Source organism: Phycomyces blakesleeanus (genome assembly GCF_001638985.1).
Source record: "Phycomyces blakesleeanus NRRL 1555(-) unplaced genomic scaffold PHYBLscaffold_20, whole genome shotgun sequence".
Classification (NCBI taxonomy): domain Eukaryota; kingdom Fungi; phylum Mucoromycota; class Mucoromycetes; order Mucorales; family Phycomycetaceae; genus Phycomyces; species Phycomyces blakesleeanus.
This window is the reverse complement of record NW_017265153.1, coordinates 1,045,387-1,068,157: the sequence shown is the minus strand read 5'-3', so window position 1 is coordinate 1,068,157 and position 22,771 is coordinate 1,045,387. Positions and strand designations below refer to the sequence as shown.

General features: G+C 35.0%; 6 protein-coding genes across 6 annotated transcripts; 2 read left to right on the top strand and 4 right to left on the bottom strand.

The window, feature by feature from the left end:
- Positions 1-3,647: 3,647 nt before the first annotated feature.
- PHYBLDRAFT_172068 (hypothetical protein) lies at positions 3,648-6,032 on the bottom strand (the record flags this gene model as incomplete). The annotated part of the gene is made up of 10 exons (XM_018436727.1): positions 3,648-3,810; positions 4,453-4,596; positions 4,642-4,784; positions 5,108-5,168; positions 5,229-5,290; positions 5,366-5,433; positions 5,504-5,552; positions 5,620-5,681; positions 5,755-5,806; positions 6,030-6,032. The coding sequence occupies 10 exons, from the start codon at positions 6,030-6,032 to the stop codon at positions 3,648-3,650; spliced, it is 807 nt and encodes a 268-aa protein (XP_018288092.1).
- A 117-nt stretch (positions 6,033-6,149) lies between these two features.
- Positions 6,150-7,455, top strand: PHYBLDRAFT_60374 (hypothetical protein; the record flags this gene model as incomplete). The annotated part of the gene is made up of 4 exons (XM_018440634.1): positions 6,150-6,581; positions 6,637-6,942; positions 7,008-7,193; positions 7,291-7,455. The coding sequence occupies 4 exons, from the start codon at positions 6,150-6,152 to the stop codon at positions 7,453-7,455; spliced, it is 1,089 nt and encodes a 362-aa protein (XP_018288091.1).
- Positions 7,456-8,926: 1,471 nt separating this feature from the next.
- Positions 8,927-9,439, bottom strand: PHYBLDRAFT_102474 (hypothetical protein; the record flags this gene model as incomplete). Its single annotated transcript, XM_018427724.1, has 1 exon — positions 8,927-9,439. A coding segment is annotated over one exon (513 nt), but the record flags the coding sequence as incomplete, so codon positions are not given.
- Positions 9,440-12,629: 3,190 nt separating this feature from the next.
- PHYBLDRAFT_188240 (hypothetical protein) lies at positions 12,630-14,038 on the top strand (the record flags this gene model as incomplete). The annotated part of the gene is made up of 6 exons (XM_018439470.1): positions 12,630-13,129; positions 13,451-13,537; positions 13,667-13,767; positions 13,810-13,872; positions 13,921-13,977; positions 14,000-14,038. Exons 1-6 carry the CDS (start codon positions 13,063-13,065, stop codon positions 14,036-14,038), a joined length of 414 nt encoding a protein of 137 aa, XP_018288089.1. The 5' UTR covers positions 12,630-13,062.
- Positions 14,039-15,625: 1,587 nt separating this feature from the next.
- PHYBLDRAFT_159757 (hypothetical protein) lies at positions 15,626-15,871 on the bottom strand (the record flags this gene model as incomplete). Its single annotated transcript, XM_018434054.1, has 2 exons — positions 15,626-15,663; positions 15,731-15,871. Coding segments are annotated over 2 exons (179 nt in total), but the record flags the coding sequence as incomplete, so codon positions are not given.
- Positions 15,872-17,643: 1,772 nt separating this feature from the next.
- On the bottom strand, positions 17,644-21,305 carry PHYBLDRAFT_149211 (hypothetical protein; the record flags this gene model as incomplete). The annotated part of the gene is made up of 27 exons (XM_018432234.1): positions 17,644-17,696; positions 17,762-17,802; positions 17,852-17,907; positions 17,964-18,011; positions 18,071-18,111; positions 18,170-18,224; positions 18,285-18,332; positions 18,391-18,423; positions 18,497-18,516; positions 18,590-18,644; positions 18,722-18,750; positions 18,800-18,847; positions 18,908-18,962; positions 19,021-19,068; positions 19,125-19,172; positions 19,230-19,277; positions 19,326-19,382; positions 19,441-19,488; positions 19,547-19,587; positions 19,652-19,699; positions 19,758-19,806; positions 19,858-19,913; positions 19,978-20,018; positions 20,070-20,128; positions 20,196-20,251; positions 20,303-20,462; positions 21,267-21,305. The coding sequence occupies 27 exons, from the start codon at positions 21,303-21,305 to the stop codon at positions 17,644-17,646; spliced, it is 1,380 nt and encodes a 459-aa protein (XP_018288087.1).
- Between the last annotated feature and the right edge of the window lie 1,466 nt (positions 21,306-22,771).

Below are 22,771 nucleotides of genomic sequence, written 5' to 3'. Positions count from 1 at the left end.
ATTACCAATTGGTTGCGCAGGCGGTTTTTGTGTATCAATAAGCTAAAATAACATAGCAGAATCAATTGACAGGGATACTGTTCCCCATACATAGACTTAAAAACCGCCTAGTTCTCACTTACAATCGCTCAGACAGGATGATATATTAAAGTGGCCTTCACTGCGCCATAATCATAACAAAAAAAACTTTTTTTTACGGTGGCTTGCATCCTCCTTCTACATTCCCCCATTCATCCATCCCGTCATCCTTTTTGAGAATATTCATTCCTTTTGGGAATCGTCATTCATATAATATTACAACTCAAAGTAGACAGAAGTCGGCCCAGTATAAAAAGAAAACATATGTATGATTAATAACAATTACAATTTCAGTTAACCAATAAAAACCGAATATGTTGTATCAGCAATATGGTCCTGTCCGGATCGGCCGCCTATTGAGCTCGATCTGGACTGAAGGGATATTTCTGACAATCTTGGGCCGTCGGAATCCAGAAGATAATAATATCGTAAAAACATATATGCTAGTAATAATAGTTTTGCTTTCTTATAAATATATAGCTTGTATCATACCTCTCTCAAATAATTCCAAAATTGTTCATATATCCTGTCTCCTCAAGATTCTAATTAAAATTAGATTGGGTTTAATCTATAGATAATAATACAAGATATATTGGAATATACTTCTATAGCCGATTTTTATTCCACGGTATATATTTACAAATCATTCACAATCGCATTGTTATTTATATTTTTGTTAATACTTATAATGTATGATAGAAGCTATATATAATAATATAATTTAAACTATGTTTTCTAGTATGTTTCATAAATAACACACTATCCAGATCCATACACATTCTTCTATAATTATACTTAATGAAATTGGATCAAAAAGCATCAAACATTTTACACCAAAAAAGCAAGAGCCTACAGAAAAATATTACCGAGTCAAAATGAAAAGGGTGATATTCATAAACCAAAAGTAACTTTCGAACTAAATATATATAAACTGTTATCATGTTTTGGATACATTATCTTATATATGTTATTATTATTATTCAACACACTGGCACACACCAGAAGCTACTCCCGAACTATATACATATATGAGCCTCTATCATATTTTGGATATACTATCTTGTATATTTTATTATTATTATTCAACACACGGACACACACCAAAAGCTACTCCCAAAATATATATATATACGAGCCTCTATCATATTTTGGATACACTATCATATATATTTATTTTCCTTTTATTCAATATACGGTTACACACCAGAAGCTACTCCCAAACTATATATATATAACCTGCTATCATATTTTGGGCTTACTATCATATATTTTTCTTTTCTTTTATCCAACACACGCACATACGCACATACGCACACTCGCCCAATTGTCTACCAATACAATTGCTGCACTGATACAAAATATACATATTGTCTATTTCTTTTTGTGTCTTTTTACAACCTAAGGATTCTACTCGATAATTCGGACAGAATGCACTTTTTTGTAAATTGGTATTACCAATTGGTTGCGCAGACAGCTTTGTGTATCCCTAAGCTAAAGGAACATAGCAGGGTCCATTGACAGGGATACTGTTACCCATACATAGGTTGAAAGACCGTCTTGTGATCACTTACAATCGCCCAGAGAGGACGGTATATTAAAGTGGCCTTCACTGCGCCGTAACCAAAATAAAATAAAAATTCTATTTAACAATGGCGTCAATCCTCTTCCTACATTCCCTCCATCCCGCCATCCCACCATCCCGCCATCAACTTTACAAAACTACCAGAATCGCCACCACCAACAATATTATTCTTTTATTTTATAATCACTGAAAAATAAAAATCGAAATAATGGCCATATAATAAAACCTCAACACTCGGAAGTCATATACAATATTTCTCTATACCTGAAATGTTATATGTCACCATTCTCAGAGCTGACCTTCAACTCTCCAAGTCATATAGTATTCATACCACCATAATTCCGACACCTTCTTCGATCCCAATGACGCTCTTACTCATATTTAAAAATTTTAACAATCAACATTTGATATATGCTACTACATAATTTGATTTAGATTCACTCGTTTAATAAAGTGCGACTACTTCATACAAGGCTTTGTGTTTTATTAAACAAAAACATCAGGCCATTTGTAGGAGAAGTATAATGTACACAAAAGAACTGTTTAGGTAACATTTATGTGTACACCATATTTATGTGATTTGCGACCTCTATTATAATTCCCAATTTGGACTGTTAGCAGCTTCAAGTGAGTACTAACTCAGATATTATGGAAAACATTACCGAAAATAATATATATCTGTGATGTATATGTATTCAATTGTGAAACACATGGTTTATTATAAGAAAATGTCTGAGTATAGTAAAGTGGCTCAGAGTTTATAGTTTAAGTACAAACTATATTAATATATTTATATGTTTTATAAAAGAAGCTTCTTGTATTTTCTATCTACGTGTAACCTCACAATCGTTTTATCGTCTGAACTATATTTAAAGTAAGCACAGGAACTAATCGGATACATATATAATGACTATAATATATATATATATTGAATTTTACCCGACCAAACCAGGTTCTCTTTTTATTGTATTAATCAAGGCTTTTAAACTAGTACAAGCCATCTTTAATTATTCTTCTTCGTTTATATTATTTATTAACATTTTATTTTTATTTGCTCTATATATTTAATTTTAAAATTTGTTATCTTCGCATATCTCAAACAGTCAAATTTATATCAGCTTCTATCTGAAATATAAAAGTTTAGTAAAGCGTTATATTCACAAGTCTGAATTATTTTATTTTATGGAAAAAATATAGTCTTTTTTTTTTATCTTTGTGGCAACTTCGACAAGGATTTAAAATTTATTGATGCAAATACTCCCATAATTTATGTTAAAAAAAACTAAATTGAACTGATGGGTGAAGTGATTTTTTTTATCTAGAGTTGTGATGTTTGATTTTAAGAAAAGATAAAATTACCTGATCGTTAGAGATGCTCTTAGAAATAATCAAACATATAGAATACAATCAAAGAAAAGTATATATTACAGAACAATCTTCAATATATATATCGATTGTTTAAGTCAGGGGTATCATAAGAGTAAACTGATATAAATCGCAAGTGCAATGTCTTCTTTAAACACAATAAGAATAAACAAATATCAGAGAGAATTAAAGGGAACAAAGACTCCGTGTCTATAAATAAAATAAATTTATATAAAAACGGATTTGATTTAATCAAATCAAAGCAGATGTTTAAAAAATTCAATAAACAAGTGAAGGATAAATTGTTTTTAATATTTAATTATATTTTTTTTATTTTTCTTTGGATTTTATTTTCATTATTATTATTATTGATAATATCCAATATTTAACTGATATTTAGAATGTATACTTGTTCTCAATAAGTTGTTAAGTGTTTTTTGTATAATAGTGTTTTCCTTTTTTTATTTTTCAATAAAACTTGATATTCCAACATCAAATAAAATTATTAAATTCTTAGTTGATAAGATTCTTAGTTTTGTTTTATTTCAGTTAAATATATTTGAAAATCTTATATAAATCAAATAAACATATATATTTTATTAAACCTGATAAGATACAGCTCTTATAATAAGGATATATTTTCTTTTTCGTCTATCTTTACAATTCTTAACCAGGGAGCATATTGTTCAATTTGACATTTCATATTAAATCCGTGTCTGATAAAATAGGGTGTTTCAAGTTTAAAGATCTTGAAGAATTCAAGGTTTTTATTTTCTATCCATACTCTATTAATTAGCTAATAACATCTAATATGAAAATATATTACTTAACTTCCCTACGTAAAGTCCTGTAAAAAAAAATCAACTTCTAAAAATCTAAAAGAAACCTTTTGAAGCTTTTTGATTTACATATTTTTTACATATACTTTACTAGTTTCGGAATCCTTTTTGAAGCTGACTTACCTTTTACACTCGCCGATGGAAATATTTCAATTTAAAACACCCTAATGGTATCTATTCTGTCTTTTAATACTACTCGAATGGAGACTGAAAACAACACTTTCCCACTGCAGGAGTAAGTAGCGGATTTCAATTTTCAAGCTAATTCATACTCCGAAAATTCGATTTATTTAAAAGCCCGCAGCGCCTCTTATTCCACTCGTTTTTTATTGTCTCTAGCTCTTTAATGCACTTATTTTCAGCAAAAACGAATTACTAGAACGCGAGATAATCAAGCATTTAGTTGAATTACATAAAGTACAAAGATATAAATTTGTGTTATTTCAAACTGAGGTTCTAATTTCTTTTTTTCTGGACTTTGTGATACATTTTTTTAACTTTAATAAAACAGTACATATCACTGGAAAAGAGGTGCGGTTTTCTTATGTGTAAAACTGTAATTAATTATGTGAAAAGACCAGATTTTACAATTTGATCAGATAGTTTTTACAAGTGTATGAAGCTGGCTTAGTCATAGGTGGGAAGACCAACTTTCGAACATAAGAAAACGTCAGAACAGCAGGATAGTAGGATGTGTTTGCATTTTCTGTATATGGGTTTTTCCCATATGCACTAAAACGGCAACTCAGAATTATATTTTGTTTTAATATATTCTACCGATTTCCAATTAAAAGAACGATAAATGAAAGATCGATTATACGGATATGCCAGTTTTTACAAGGTTTTGTTGTCTTTGAATTTATTTTATCCAATCTTAGAGACTTCTTCTTGTACTGTTTGCTTCCATACACTTCTCCGATCTTTAATATATTTATAATAATTATTGGTTTCTTTTGTTTTTATTAGAAAGAAAAGAATATTCTTAGGTTTATAGTACAGTAATTATATTTAATATTCCGGAATGTTCTGATTAGTGTTCTATCCTTCATACAATTTGGAATGGCCAATATTCTGATAAAACAAGTATTCTCCAAACAATATCCCTCAGATAAAAGCCCAGTAGTGTGTTGCTTGCTTGTAAATAGTTGTTCTATAAAATTAGAAAAGTGTTAGCTGTTTGAACAAGAAATCGTGGATATTAAGAATATATATATGTAATTATGCTTGCAATATAATAGCTTACCAGAGACAAAAAGAAAAGGCGTCGTGAATGCGAACCATAGTACTCAATATACTTTCTTTGGCTATAAAAATGATGAAAAAAAATATTTTTTGTGAACTGTGTGGTAGAATATTTCATTTACCTACCTGAAGCAAAAGGATTTATTTGCAGACCAAGAGAGTACATAGGAGGCGCTGATATTGTCTTCAGTAAATGATATACATTAATATACAAAATAAATAATATTGTTATATGTACAAAAATAAAAATAAAATTTACCATGTCGATGACACTCGTGTGAAATGAAAGTTCTTGATTCGCGATGTGCTCATGAGAGGGAGGTTTATCTATAATAGAAATTATGTTAAGCCGTGTGCTTATTAAAAAGAGATAGATTAAAATAAAATAAAATATTACCGTGTTCATAACCGTGTTTAACAGTAGAGAGTAATTTCGGCGATATGGCCTATACGAAAGAAAGGAAAAAGTCAGAATAATTTTATAGGATGACGGCATAAAGTATATTTACTAACCTTAGCTAATCCGGATGGACATTGTGAAGGGGATGCATCAGAAGGTAACAAAACGCGATTGTCTATAACAATAGAAAACAATTATTATCATTTTAGTTATATATATACATAATATTAAAGAAGAAGATATCTTACCAAAAAAATCTGTGAATATAATAAATGTTGGAAAGAGAGAGAAGAGAGAAAACTTGTAAATGAAAAAAAAAGAACAAAAGACCAAAGGGCCAAAAGGCCGAAAGGCCGAAAGACAGAAATCATATATTGGATTGAGTTGAAAAAAGCATGTTCAAAGCCGATTTGCACCCCGTTAATTCCAGGAAGTATTAATAGAGATACGCGTGTTAAAGAAATCCTGAGTATTTATAGCAACAAGTGTAATATAATAAATGGGTTCTTGCTTTTACTTTTACCATCTTTCCGTTAACTACATTTTATTCTTTCGCTTAATACCTAACTTCTTTTGTATGTTAATAACACTCTATATATACAATGAATAGATATATAAAACAAATATAATTAACAATCAACTCATGTATAACATTTTATTTGATAGCTTCCAGACCATGGCCAACAATCGTCAGTCAATTGCCCCAGCTCCATCCCCGGAATATGCTGAGCTTTTAAGAAGGCTCACCGCTATAGAGGAAAGCCTCAAGACTATGGATTCCAACATTGGCATTGTCATCAAGGGCAACAAAGATTCATTGGAAATACTTGATAGCGTTGCCGATGCCTCTGGAGAACTTCTTGCACTTATTGCTCCTACTACTATACCTGCTTCTGCTTTTGTCCCTTTCGCAGCTTCTTCCATTGGTTCTACTCTGGATTGGCATACAACACCTTCTGAGGCTTTTTTTAGCATCCCTTCTGCTGCTCCTTCTGTTGCTCCTTCTGTTGGTCCAGTGGTTCTTACTGGTGCAAACCCTGGTGAACTTAGTAAACAGGATCGCAATAGAGTTTTAGTAAGTGTTGATATGTACAGTAGTTCATCAACATAATATCTCACACTAAGTATAGGCTCTTATCCGAGGAGAGTTGAAGAAACACAACTTCAAATCGAATAAGCCGGAACTAGTTGCAGCTAATGACAGCAAGCGCAGTTGGGATGTTAATGTTGATTACAGACTTCCACCCAACAGACAGCTGATGCATGACCTTCATGCATACCTGGCTCCAAAGGTTGTTGGGACTAGTGTTCGACAGGCCAATATTAGCGATTGTATATACACAAACTTTTGTGGAACGAGACGCCGAATCAAGGAATCGTATGAATCGCGCAAAAAGACGAATTCTCGGTCAAGAAAAGCAGGTCGAGAGACCGATGTATGTTAGAAGTATATTTTGATTGCAAATTAAATGTATTCATATTAATACATTTATTAAACTAGCATTTTGACCGTCGCGAGCTGACCTACCATACATTCAAGGCTGAAATTGATGTGAAGGTGGGTAAGAGCTGTGACGGACTCTTACAAAAAGAAGCAATGTCTGAGGGCGAATCTGAAGACGATATGCCTGGAGTCTCGAGCAACCGTGCGATTCGTACAGTGCGTCCAAGTTGGAGAAGCGATGAGGTAATTTCTTTTGTTTACATTATTGTATATAGCTTTTATTGTTTTTTTATGGATTTAAATGAAACAGAACTTTGATTAATCATTTATTTGTATTTAGTACAATCACTTTCTTGCGGTTGTTGATGATTTTATGCACAATTGCATGGACTTCAATTCGTGTCAGATGTTGAAGAGGTCCTTCGGTAGAGATGCTGTTTTAGCAGTCACGCCTAGATTGACGTCCCTTCTCCCTCACTGGGCTTTTAGAGATGAGTTTCAATAAATTTTGTTTTCTTATCCTCCACATCCTCCATCTGACAATGATAAACGTACCAACAAATACAAACACTATGATTATTCTTTTCTGTGTGCCTTTGAAAAAGGGAGTTATATTTTATTATTTTTTAAATGTATTGTTTTTTTGGCAAAGGAATGACCAGCATCTTTTTTACTTTTTTGCGTGTTGTGTGCTCAGCAGTTGCTACTTCTAACATAATTCTATGCACTGGCAATACACATTGGAAATCGTCAGGAGAAAATGTTGGAAAGCAGGTTTCAACGTGTTCGTACTCTCGCGATTTATCGTTTTCGGGTGTGTACCATTTGATAAATGCAAAAGTATGTTGAGAATTGTGAAGAAGTTGCGTTGGGCGGCGATGGGTGCGGAGCAAGGGAGTAAGGGATGAAGATGTGGGTGGAGGAGTGAAAGAATGGGTGAAGATATACTGTATTTGACCCGTGTATGCGATGATATGATCACCAGTACTTCCAATGAACTTTGCTTGTACAAGAGAGCCACGACTTCCAGATTCACCTTTACCCTTGTAGACCTGCCCAAGGATGTTGATGTATTTCAACAGTGTGATTGTATTGTCGACAAAGTGTGGTGATTCTGACGCTTGTTAAAAGTGAGCTAATTGTTCGTTGTTGTACGCAACTTTGTAGTATTGTAAGAGATGAACATAGTGAATGTCACTCATTGTGGTAGCGGATTTTAATGATAGAGGGAATGCGGAAGGAGGGAGAGGTTCGTTGCCTTTTACAAGTACATTTGGATCTTCAGAAGCCTCGACAAATGACTGTATGCGGAAGGTACGTTGACGGATGGATGGAATGGTGGCGGGTGTAAAGGAAGAAGTGAGTTTGGTAAGGAGAGGAAACGCAGATGTCTGGCGGGTACTCTGAAGGAAACTGTTGACAAGATCGTCTTTGTGCATATCTTCAATGAATTTCTTCATAAATGTTTCTTCAAACCCGATCTTCCTGTTTGTCTTCAAATTTTTTAGCAACCCATTAAATCGCTCAAACCCGAATAGCCAATAACCGTACACTGGTCCAAAATCACGAATTGTATCATGAAGATGGAGGTGTAGGTGCATATTACAAGTGAGGATTTCGGCGTTGTACAGCTCGTCACATCTGGTGCAAAAAGTTTGAAGAAACTGATGGGCAGTGTTGACTTCATCGAACGTGATTGTTGGCTTCATCAACAGACGGCATGCATTAACAAAGTTAATCCAGTTTTCGAATCTGTCTTTTACAAGAACATCTTTCAACAGAACTGGCGAGTATACGAGCACCCACGACTTCCACTCGTCTGCCTTCATATACGATAATTGTTTTCCTATTTTCGAGTTCAACGAGGTGTATCCACCAGGTACAATCATCGTTTCTGCAGTCTTCTGCATCGCCGCAAAATCGCCATCTTGGATGTCTTCGTCTTTGATCCAACGATCCATCAATCTTTTCGGTGTTCCCAGGAATAAATTATGCATGGGATCGATGATCGTTCCACGTACTAGATCAAGGTATCCAAGGCGATGCAACTGCGACCATCGAACACCATTTTCGACCTCCAGCCGATGCCTTTCTGAGGGGGTACTAGCACTTTCCCACTCCTCAGCATACAACCTGTTCTCTACACCGTCACGATGCACCCACCGAGGGAAGTCAAACCCACGAAAGTCAACATTGACACCGTTTTCCAAGCGAGAGAAATGTCTGTTGCACTTGTAACATGCGCATGTACTGTTGTGCGAGGTGAACCCACTTGTATTTCTTGCTGCCGGCATGTCACAAGCCACCACCATCAATGCGGCACGGACGCGGACACCACTAGGACACTCAAAAGTTGGGATTGCCAGTCCCTCAAACAATCTCATCAGATCATCTACCATAGGCCGGAGATAATGGTTTATCTCTTCGGATTTGGGTTCCTTCGGGCCAGGCATCAGTCCTACAAGAAGTGTGTTCTCTGGATTGTATCTTTCATTGCGAGACAGATTGTTTACTACCAGGTATATGGCACCAGTCGAGTGCGTGACGATGTCGAAAGGTTGAAACCAGTCGATGTTGAGAGTCAACATTAATGAACGCGAATCCTTTGTAAATTGCACGCCATCTTTGTCTTTGAGTTCCTTCCACATGGCACCGTCGTATATGTCACACATCGTATCCACCATCTTCAGCTCGTGATTTCAATGTCTAATTTTATCCTCGAATCCTGGACGAAGAAAAAACATTTGTAAAGTCTTAACGACGGGCTGGTACAAGTATGAACGCTTGGCCACCAAAGCACCCGATGCTGATGTTTTCGTCAATTGACAGTTGCAAGATGAGCGTGCACCAAGCTTTACGAAATCGCAATGAGACGGGACAGATGCACTTTCTTCGTACACCTTGTGACAATCCTGATACACAACAAATTTTTTTATGCCTTTGGTCATGGCTGAGAAACCTGTCATGCGCTGAAGACCAGGAAGGCTCAAGGGCAGTTGGAAATCCTGCTCGTAAATTGTCAAGAGCTTGTTGATGAACTCGATCAAGACAACAGCGCCCTTGTCAACCACATAGCGGGAATCGAACATCACCACAAAAGTAGCAATGAACCTGTGCACTGGGTTCTGAGGCATATCGGGGGTGGCAAAAGGGTCTATTATAAAAAAAAATTAACACTATTTTTTTTAATATTTTAACACTAACTGACCTTCACTATTCAATTCATTGTGGTCGAGCTCAACAATATCGTCTTCGCTTTCGTCTTCACTGATTTCATTGCTGTTGCTTCCACTGTCATCATTGTCGCCATTGCTGATCGCGTCATTAGTAACGGAAACGTCTTCAGTGTCAGACATTGAAGCTTCTTCCCAAACAGGTGAGTTTGTCTGAGTGTACGATTCTTCCAGGGCTCCGGGTTGATGGGTTAAGATAGCTACATTTAGAATATAACACTTGGTTAATATCTAACGGTATCTGAATTAAATAAATCTTACGTTCATCATCGACCTCCATCATATTTCTTTGGATAGACATGTCTATTACAACACGTTATTTCATGGATTACAATACAATTAAATAAATTCAAATAGTGTACCCCTTTCACATCTTATGGCATTTAGTCTTGCCCTTTTGTTATGACGTTGAGCAGTTCTTCTGGCAACAAAACTATAGCCGAGATCGTTCTGACTACATCCAGCATAATGGCACTTCTCGTTGTAGAGTTCAGGAATTGTGGATATGATGTTTATTTATTTTTACTTTGAAGTGTTAAGAGAAAAAGGAAACAAGTACAACGTTTACTAAATTTACTATGTCTTTATAATGAATTGTTATGTCTTTATAATAATAGTAATAAATAATATTTTCGCCTGTTGTATCCAAGCCAATAGAAAACCGGAAAACAGTTTTCATTTTGAATACACAAAAAAAGCTGAGATGAAAAAATACCCCAGATTTTCTATTGTTATAATTTAACTTTGTACATGGTAATTCCCGTATGTTTTTCTAGTGCATGTGCACTGAGCTGTATTCGAGGTTGTAGAAGGATAAGCATGCTAAAATATGAAACTTTGATTAGAGTATCTTCAGCAGTTCACTTTATTTCCAGTTTTTTATTAAATTTCAATGTATAGCTAAAATCGGTTCTTCCAGCAGTTCGACTAAATTCACTTTAAACATAGAAGATCGTCCCTTTTTTTATATTTCTTTTAAACTTATGCCATTCACCAGCGTATGAGGGAATTGTCGAGGGAATTGAAAGAAAAATTACTTTTCATAGGGGCTTCTCAAGCACGTGACAAGACCCAAAAGTTTGTTCAGGATTTTCTTATACGGATTGGCCAATCTCCAAAATTAGTAATCTTTTGACAAAACTTTGTCTAGGGTTACTAATTTTGGAAACTGATCAATCCGTATAAGAAAATCCTGAACAAACTTTTGGGTCTTGTTGCGTGCTTGAGAAGCCCCATAGTAATTTATTCGATTTCAAATTGATAAAATTTCTAAGATAAATACTCTAGTTACAAAAAAAAGATATACTAAACGACCATACTTTATAAAACTCATTTTCTATAGAAAAAATGAAATAAATCAGTAACAAAAACAAATAAAAATAGGCAGGGTATTTTAGTAAATAATTAAAAAAACAAATGTCGAATAACAATCGTAATCTTATATGACGTTGCTCAATTCCCTCGATGCAATTCCCTTGTATGTTGGTTAATGGCATTAAAATAAAATAAATCGAACTGTTGGGCTGAGTAACATTTTTTTAGCTAAATTGGTGGTATTTGGCTTTAGATAAATTAAAAGTTATCTCACTGCTGAAGATGTTCAGAAAGTCTAAATCAAAGGCAAAATGTGTAACAATTTTTGTATCCGGAGTTTGCTATAACTTTAAGCAGTGAAAATTTGTGAAGATTTTACTAATAAAAATGTAAAAAAGCTAGGCATGTGACTTTTCCTCTTTTTCCTTCATGGCATTGCAGAAAATATAAATGAGTGATCACTAAATATTAAACGCCTGTACAGACCTAGACTTTAAGTCTATGAATGGTGTTTTTTATTTCCCTCATCTCTTTTGTGATCCTCATCTATATATTATCACAGCTAAAATTCGACAGAAAGTGACGCAATACAAAAATAGAGCATTCTATTTTAAACAAAAAAACAAAAAAAATTTTTTTTGTTTTTTCTACAACTGTTCAGTGTATATGCAACTCCTGCCAAAACTAAATCATCAGTCAAACCTTCATTTTTCCAGTGACTTTACAAAACTACTAGAATCGACACTAAAAACCACAACATCCTCTTCTTTTTTCTGTTCTATTAACACCAACACAAAACTATTAAGAATTGCATGGAAAATAAAACTAGCCGTTCTATTTTTCTGTAATATGTATTAGGGGTAATTTATTTAAAAATGAGGATGCTAGAGAAAAACTAAAGCTAATTCAGTCTCGAATCTTTTAGTGTGTACTGTAGATTAAGCTCCTATATGCTTAGAGATAAATTTAACATTAAAAATAAATTTGAAACAAATGCTCCGTATGGGCCCAAAGTGTACGTTTGAAGATCATATGGATATCTAGTGTGGAATTGACTATGCTGACTGAGCGTATGTATGATCTATTAGGTTAAATAAATGGCGAATATGGTGTCCAGTTCAGGGAATATTTCCTGGGTGGTGACGAGGACGACAAAGATAGCCTCGTGAGTAGCCACACACGTATGCATAGCTGACCTTCAACTGTTAATACGCTATTGATTTAGATACTAGCGCTTCAAAAGTGATGGTGGTAGCTATAATGATTGAATATTAGAGATTGAGTGGGATCAGTTTCGTGGCTCATATTAGTATGAGGAGGATACTGAGAGGATATATCCAGAGGTCTGCGATATACAATACAGTGGATAATCTAGTGGCTGAATTAAACATACCCGAAACTAACAAATAAGCTAAAGTATGCCGAGTTGCTAATGTTGTTAATTGGGATAGATGATGAGCAGTAATAACGTTATGCTAGTGTTATGCGATTCCTTGCAGGCACAGGATAAGTAGCGAATGTAAGTACGGTAAGGCCAAGCTGTAGTTAAAAGAGGCAGTAATTAAATGTTCAGAGAGTCTTGTTCACTTCTATCCTATGAGGAAACGTGGAGCTCTGATACTTGTCTTGACTGTGAGTACTAGACGAAAGCAAATTACGTTATTTAAATTTTCAAATAGCACTGTATACGTTTAGTCTATAATGGAGGCAAAAACTTGATCCTTTAAATCAATTGTAAATACACTACTGAAATGAAAACATTAATAAAAGAAATAATTTAAAAAATACTTGTATATCTTTAAACAATGATGGGGAACACAAATTTGTTACTTGATCCTTGATATCAAATACATAAAAAAGATATAGGTGTCGGTGAATTTCTCAAAAGCCTTTTATATCTTTAACCAGCTTAAATTATTTGGCTTCAACTACACATATACTTCTTATATAAAGCAAGTAGTACTGAGTGGTCAAAAATTGTTGTATACCTAGAATTCATACCTAAAACTAAAGTTTTAATCTTTAGCATTAAACATGACTGTAAGGTCCTATAGAAACACCATAAAATAGTTATTGAAACGAATGCATATGCAGGTATATGATACTCGAGCCCGAAATCTTGATCATTGGGCTTGTCTGTTTAAAATAATATACAAAAATAATTTGTAGTAATATATTCAAAGAAACTGGTATACCTGAGGACTTTTATGGAGAGTGAAACCTTGATCGCTGGTCTTTGCCGTAAAAAGTATGGGAATATACAGCTTAAAGTAACTAAAGGCTCAAAGAGACTTGTATGTCTATGACTGTAGGAAAATATCGGAATATTAATTGTTGGTCTTTACTATGAAAACACTAGAAAAATACACCTAATAGTAAGTAAATTCTCGGAAATATATATATACCTATGGTTGGAGATGTAGGTCAAAACCGTGACTGTTGACATGAGCTGTGAAGATTCTGGACATATAAAACAGGCTGTAAGTAAATGGTGTAATAAAGATGTATGCCTGTAGCCCTGGATGGAAATCGGAAGCCTAATCGTTGGTATGAACTGTGAAATTACTAGAAAAATTAAAACTGATAGTAAGAACATATTCCAATAAAAAAAAACCTTGTATGTCTATAAGCCTTGATGGAGACTAGAGCCGTGAGGGCTAACATAGAATGTAAAAAAGAAAAAGAAAAAAAAAAGATTAAATAGATAGAATCAGTAGTAAAGTAATATTTAAATACACTTATATATCTAAGACGTTGAATTAATAGCAGGATCTTGATCGTTGACCAGAACTCTAAAAACGCTTGATAAATGACATTGGCTGTAAAAAAGTAATCTAAGAATCTTATATACCTTTACCCAATAATGTTGAGTGGAAACTTGATAATGACCAAAGACTTGATCAATGGACTTGAATGTGCAAACGCCAGAGAAATTCAGTCGATATTAAAAAAAAATCAAAGATACATGGATATCTTCAACCCCTTCCCGGAAAGCTGAAGCTTGATTGTTGGACTCGGATTTAAAATACTAATCAAATATAATCGATAATAAATAAATGTTCAAAATAAACGGTGATACCTGTAGCTCATGGTTGAGAGTAGGAAATTTATCCCTTGACCTATATATTAAAAGCAATAGGCAATAGCAGCCAGCAGTCCTAAAAGGGCAATTATACTTGAATGTCTGTGAACCTGGGTGGAGACTAAAATCTTGAACCTTGGTGTGGACTATGGTATGACTACATAAATATGATGGATGACAGAAAGATATTCAAAGGAGAGTGTACGCCTGTTGCCTCGACGAATAGCAGAAACTTGATCATCAGCGTTGACTGTAAAATTATTAGACAATTTCAACAAGCAATGATTAACTATTAAAAAAAAGCATATATACCTTTTACCCCAGATGAGCAGCGGAATCTCAATTAGTAGCCTTGACTATGAAAAGACTAGACAAATGTAGCAGACACCAAGCAAATGCTCAAAGAGGTATATATACCTGTAACCCTGCATGAACTATGGAATCTTGGGTGCTGGCCTCAATTGTGAAAAGACTACCGAACTAAAGCTGGTAATAGGTAAATACCCAAAGATACTGGTATACCTAACATCCAAGTAGGAGAGTGGCATCTTGATTGTTGGCCTTTTCTGCGAGTAGACTAAAGAAACACAATTGGCAGTAAGTAAATACTAAAAAGTGGCAGTATATCAGTGATTTTTGATGGGGATTTGAGCCTTGACTGTTGAATTGAACTGTAAAAAGACTGCTTCAAACAGCTAGCAATATGTTAATGGGTAAAGAAAGCCACTTTTATCCCTGTAAATCTATGCGGAAATCGGGCTCTTGATCTTTGGTCTCGACTGTATAAAGTCTGAATAAAGCAACTAGTAGTAAGTAAATGCTTAAAAAGGCATGTATACCTTAACCCTATTTTTTGAAGTGCAACCTTGATTCTCGGCATGGACTGTCAAAGATTAAAAAGATTCAACCAGTGAAGAATAAATGCTAAAATGTGCGTGTGTACCTAGAACCTTGAATGGATAGAAAGAACATGATCATTTCGCCTTGACTATGTAAACGCTAGGAAAATCTAATTTTTAGTAAATTGCTTAAAGATTCTTGTATACCTGCGACCTTTGATGTAGAGCTGATCATTGAACGCTTGCTACGGAGAAGAAAGGGTTAGAACAAAACAACTGATAGTACCTAAAAAGTCAAAGAGACTTTTATACCTGTGAGCCCAAAAGAATATCAAAGCTTTGATCGTTGGCTTCGGCTGTAAAAACATTATGCAAATATATAGTAAGTAGATTTTTTGGCAGATTTGTATACCTGTCCCCCCCCCCCCCCCCCCCCCCGGATAGACAACTCATATTAATTGTGGGCCTTTCCTGTAAAAAGACTAGAAAATATAATAGCTAGTAAGTAAAGGTTCACATAGTCATGTATACCTTTAATCCTTAATGGAGATTAAAAACCCGATTGCTGGCTTAAACTATAAAAAAGCTAGACAGAATAATAAGTGATACGTGAGTACTAAATGAGACCTGTATACTTCGGGCACTAGGTAGATAGCAAAACTTTGGTAATTCAGTTTGACTAAATAAAAATTACTCGAAACAACAAGCAGTAAGTAAACAATCAGGTGCGTACGTATACTTGTTACCCTAGAGGACAGTAAACCAGGATCGATTGGCCTTGGCTGTGTAAAATTAAAAAATAATAATTAATTAATTAATAAATAGTAAAATAATACTTAAAAATATTTTTTAAACCTATGGCCTTAGATGGAGAGTAGATGCTTATTATTTAGCATAGATATTAATGAAATTAGAAAAATCAAACAAGCGTTATGCAAAGGCTAAAAGAGAATTGTATACCTGTAACCGTGGATGAAGAAGAAATCCTTGTTCTTCGACCTGGGCGGTGAAAACACTAGACAAAAAAAACAAGCGATAAGTAGAAACCCAAAGAAAAGTGTATACCTGTCGTACTGGATGGAGATCGGATCCTTGATGGTTGCCCTTGACAGTAAAAACAATGGACGGATAAAAAAAGCCCATAATCAATGTCCCAACGAAAAATATATATCTGCAAGTCTGGATGAATATCAAGTCCTAGTTCTTCGGCCTAAACCGTATATGCACTAGACATATAAAACTAAAAGTTAGTAAAGACGCAAACATATTTGTATACCTGTCACTCTGGATAGGGCTCGGATTCGGAATCATTGGCATAGACAGTAAAGGCACTTGACAAAAAGAAAGACACATTAAATAAAAGCACTTGTCAGATTTGTATACCTGTAAAACTTGATGGAAACCGGATCCTTGAGCGTTGAATTTGACTTTAAAGTCACGAGAAAAAATACAGTTTGCAGCAAGTCAAAAATCAAAGAGATGTGGAACACTATATCCCAATATGAAGACCGGGTTCTTGCTCGTTACCCTTGACTGCAAGGACACTAGAAAAAAAAACAATTATAAGTAACGGCCCAATAACATTTTTAAATCTGTAATTCTAGGCGGATATCAGATGATTGGTCGTTGGCCTTGACTTTAAGGACAGTAGAAAATTAAAACCGACAGTAAGTAAAATCCCAAAGAGAAGTGTATACCTGTAACACTGGACGGATATAGGATCCATGATGGCTGGCTTGGACTGTGAAGCCAGTAGAGAAACAAAGCCAACAGTAACTAAAGGCCGAACTAGATGTATATACCTGTCGCACTGGAAGGAAACCAAAATTTTCATTGTGTAGCCGGATCGTAATAAAACTAGGCCAATACGAAAGAAAGCATGTAAAGACAGAGAGAAAAGTGTGTACCCGTAACCTTGATTTGAAATCAGATCCTTGATATTTGAACTTTAAGGAAAAAAAACACTAGAAATATATAAATGACAGTAAGTAAAAGCTCAAGAAGACTTGTTTACCTGTAGCCCAAATTTGAGTTTTGATCCTTGCTGTTTGGCCTGGAGAGTAAAAACAATAGTCATATATACTTCTAGGTTAGTAATGGCCAAGAACGACTTGTATACCTTCCATAATGGATGTATATTTGATCATCGTTCTTTGCCATCAAAAGAAAGTATAAATAAAGAGTATAGTTTGTTTTAAGTAAAGGTTAAAAGGAAACTTGGTTAGCTATAACAATTCATGAAAATCGGATTCTGATAATTGCCGTGGATGAGTAGACACTAGAAATATATAAAATCCAATGAGTAATTGCTCATCGAGTTTTTGCATACCTATAGCCACGGACTGAATCCGAATCCGTGAAGCATGATCTTGGTGGATTCAACACTAGAAATAAATAAAGCCGAGTGTGATTGCTCATCGATTTTTGTTATACCTATAACCATATAACGGGAGATCGGCACCTTGAAGCTCGACCTGGATGGCCGGAGACTAGAACTAGATTAAAATAATGAGTATATGCTCATAATGCTTTTTATACCTATAACCATGGCGGGGAGATCAGAACCTTGATGCTTGACCTGGATAGCTGGAGACTGGAGATATATTACAGCTAGTGAGTATATGGGCATAACGTTTTTTTTACACTTATAACCATCGGCTGGCTATCGAAGCCTTGATGCTTGACCTGGATGACTGCATACTAGAAATATATTAAAGCTAGTGAGTATATGCCCATAATGTTGTTTTATACCTATAAACATGGAGGGGTGATCAGGTCCTTGACGCTTGATCTGAATGGCTGGAGGCTAGAAATGAATATCAAAACTAGTGAGTAAATGACAATAACGATTTGTTATACCTATAACCATGGACGGGTGATCGGAACCTTGATGCTTGACATGAACGACTGAACACTAGAAATATATCAAAGCTAGTGAGTATATGCCCATAATGTTTTTATATACCTATAACCATGGACGGGCTATCAGACCCTTGATGCTTGTCCTAGATGACTGAACACTAGACATATATTAAAACTAGTGAGTATATGCCCATAACGTTTTGTTATACCTATAACCTTGGCTGGGAGATCAGAACCTTAATGTTTGACCAGATGGTTGGAGACTAGAACTAAATCAAAACTAGTGAGTATATACCAATTTTTTTATACCTATAACCATGGACGTGCGATCGGGTCCTTGACGCTTCATTCGGATGACTGAACACTAAAAATATATTAAAGCTAGAGAGTATATGCCCATATCGCTTTGTTATACCTATCACCATGGACGGGCGATCAAACCCTTGTTGCTAGACCTGGACGACTGAACACTAGAAATAGATAAAACTAGTGAGTGTATACCCATAATGTTTTTTATACCTATAACCATGGACGGGCGATCGGGTCCTTGATGCTTGACACGGATGGCTGAAGACCAGAAATAAATATAAAAACTAGTGAGTATAGGCCCATAATGTTTTTTTATACTTATAACCATTGACGGGCGATCGGAACCATGATGCTTGACCTGGATGGCTGAAAACTAGAAATATATTAAATCTAGTGAATATATGCCCATACCATTTTGTTATACCTATCACCATGCACGGGCGATCAGAATCTTGATGCTTGACCTGGATGGCTGGAGACTAGAACCAGATTAAAAAAATGAGTATATGCACATAATGCTTTTTGTACTTATAACCATGGGCGGGCGAGTAGAACCTTGATGCTTGACCTGGATGGCTGGAGACTAGAACTAGATAAAAACAGTGAGTATACGCCCATAATGTTGTTTTATACCTTTAACCATGGATTGGCGATCAGAACCTAGATGCTTGACCTGGATGACTGAACACTAGACATATATTAACGCTAGTGAGTATATGTCACTAATGTTTTTTACATCTATAACCATGGCAGGGAGATGGGAACCTGGACGCTTGACATGATTGGCGGAACACTAGAAATATATTTAAAATAGTGAGTATATTGCCATAACGTTTTGTTATACCTATAACCATGGACGGGAGATCAGAATACTGTTGATTGACCTGGATGATTGAACACTAAAAACATATTAAAACCAGCGAGTAAATTTCCATAATGTTTTGTTATACCTAGAACCATGGCTGGAAGATCGGAACCTTGACGCCTGACATCGATGGCTGAACACTATAAATATATTATAACTAGTGAGTATATTCCCACAACGTTTTGTTATACCTATACCCATTGCCGGGAAATCGGGCCCTTGACACTTGACCTGGATGGCTGAAACTAGGAAGAGATAAAAGCTAGTGAGTAAATGCACATATGGTTTTGTTATAACTATGACCATAGCTGGGAGATCGGAACATTGATGCTTTTCCTGGATGGATTGGATACTACAAATATACAAAAACAAGTGAGTAACTGCTCATCGAGTTTTGATATACCTGAAAACCGTGGACCTTGACCTGAACCTTGAAGCTTGACCTGGATGGAATGGATACTACAAATATACAAAAAAAATGAGTAACTGCTCATAGAGTTTTGATATACCTGAAACGGTGGACCTTGACTTGAACCTTGAAGCTTGACCTGGATGGAATGGATACTACAAATATACAAAAACAAGGGAGTAACTGCTCATCGAGTTTTGATATACCTGAAACCGTGGACCTCGACCTGAATCCGTTGACCTTGACCTGAACCTTGAAGCTTGACCTGGATGGAATGAATACTACAAATATACAAAAACAAATGAGTAACTGCTCATAGAGTTTTGATATACTTGATAACCGTGGACCTTGACCTGAACCTTGAAGCTTGACCTGGATGGAATGGATACTACAAATATACAAAAACAAGTGAGTAACTGCTCATAGAGTTTTGATATACCTGATAACCGTGGACTCTGATCGGATCCCTGATGCTTGACCTGGACGGAAGGCACTAGAAGCATACAAAAGACAATGAGCATATGCTCCTCGAGTCTTGGTGTACCTGTGGCCCTGGATGGAAACCTGTTTTTGATTGCTTGACTTTGCCTGAAAAGTCCCTACAGAAATATCAAAGACAGTGAATGATTAATCAACGAGCCTTTATATACCTGTAGGCCTGGATGGAGATCTTATTTTTTATCGTTGACCTTGTTTGTCAAAAGACTAGACAAATATAATCTTCACAATTTGTGTCTTTGATGAATATCATATACTCCTTGAAATATAGTAAGTCCTGTCAGTTTATCTCTTGTTTCTGAGCGTGAATAGGCTTTGGATGAATTGATGGTCAAACCAGTGTTGGACCTCAGTATTTCATTTTTGCTGTGTACTGGTTTTGACGTATTGTCTTATATCTTGCTACTGACTGTTTTACATATGATAAAAGCCTGAGATTTGACTAGCAAAATGGATTTGTATTGGTTATGATTTGTCTTTAACGTCTATGTTGATTAAAGCAGTTTGTGAGAGAGCAGTAAAGAAGTGTATAAAGTATTAATAGTATGTGGAAGAGAGTTGTTTTGACGCGTTCTGTTTGGATAGGTGTTTTTTTTATAAAACTCATGACGTCTCAATCATGAGTTGCTGTTCTTTTTTATTATTTTTATTATGATAGTTTGATAATATATTATAAAATTCGGGTTTTTTCTTATTCCTTTTTCGGTTTTCTTTTATCTTTTAGCCTTGACAACATGTATATATTACTACTATTTTACTTCTTTATTTAATATTTATGCTTAAAATATGGGTTTTGGGTGTTAAAGAAGTATCACTTACATTCTGAAGGACGTGCTGTGCAGGCACTCGTTTTACTTTTTGTTTTTTTCTTTTGCCTCTTTTTTTTTTGGTTCGTTTTATGTCACATAAGGTCCGTGCTGTCCGTGCAACATCACATGTGTCATGGGGCTTAGAGGAGCATAGTAGCAATAGTGGTCCAGACTTTACTTTAGCATGAAAACATTTAAATGATGTCTTCCGATTGGTGGACTATATGCATGTCAAATTATTCAGTTGCTATGGACCCCCATCCCCTTTTTTTATTCTACTTTCTGTTGTGATTCTGTTAACAAGGCTTATGCTTTTGAACAGCCACTTGTCGAGACACTATATATGCCTCTGTGTTCATTTTAGCTGTACTACTGATATACAAAGTATTAATCGGCTAGACGTTTAACTACAATAAAGAATGTAAAGTTGTGTTGATTATAAAGCTTTAATTAAAGTCTTGTGTATATTTATTTGTTTGTTTTCTTGTTTGTTTGTTTCACATGCTGTGACTTTATTAGTTTAAGAAGCACCCCCGTAAAAAATTGCTGCTTATATCTTTTCTTTTCTTTCGTGTGAAAGACTTCCATTTTTCTTCTAGCTTTTTCACCAGTGTCTTGAGTTAATAAACACAAAGTGTAGGAATACTTTCTTGAAATAAAAGTACTTTCAGTGCTTCAGTATGAAGGGATTGACAGCCTGACTATTGAAAGTCGTTGGTACCTCAAGTTAAAGCATCGTTCTTAGAGTAAAATAAAAGTAAAAAGAAGAACAGGGTCTAGGCTAGTGTTTGTCAATCGACCTTGGTTTGTACTACTTTATAAACCAATCATAATCCAACCGAGAAATTAATACAGCATAACCCAACTGCCTGAAACACTTTACATTTATATGTGTTCAAATATACACCATTCTATCGATAATTATAATTATTTATATAAGTTACATTATACACCATGAAAAAGTAGTGGTGCTTGCAATTGTGCTAGCCTGGTCACAGATAGATCAAGCTAGTAAAATGGCTATTACATATATATAAATCACCTTTTAAAGGCTCTGCTTATTTACTATTTTTTTCTGTTATTGCTCGGACTGACTGACGGCACAATATGAAAGCAAAGAGACAATCTACTGCTACTGAACGTATAGGTTTTGTTTGGTTGGGAGCAAGACGCTATCGATTACTAATTATCGATTTATAGGATCTAGTGCTTTTGATATTTTGCGTTTGTATACCAAACTCAACTGGATGCACGAATAACCTAGAAATAATACTCTGTTGGATTAAAGGCTTTGATTTATAACTTTTGTTTTGTAATACAATATAATGCGCTACAGTACTGTATAGTATGATTCCACTTATTACTTTGAGGTTCACAGTCTAGCTTTGGTTCGCTTGAGACTATTTTAGTTTGAAGCACAGAGCCTTTGTATAAAGGAACCTTTTCTATGGTCGATTAAATATGAGTGTACTGGAAATGATATTTTTTAAGATTTCTACAAGCATATGCAAATGCACACCAATGGTAATCATAGCTTTTCAATTATAGAAAATTAAAAATCGAATCAATGCCATTCACCAGCGTACGAGGGAATTGTCGAG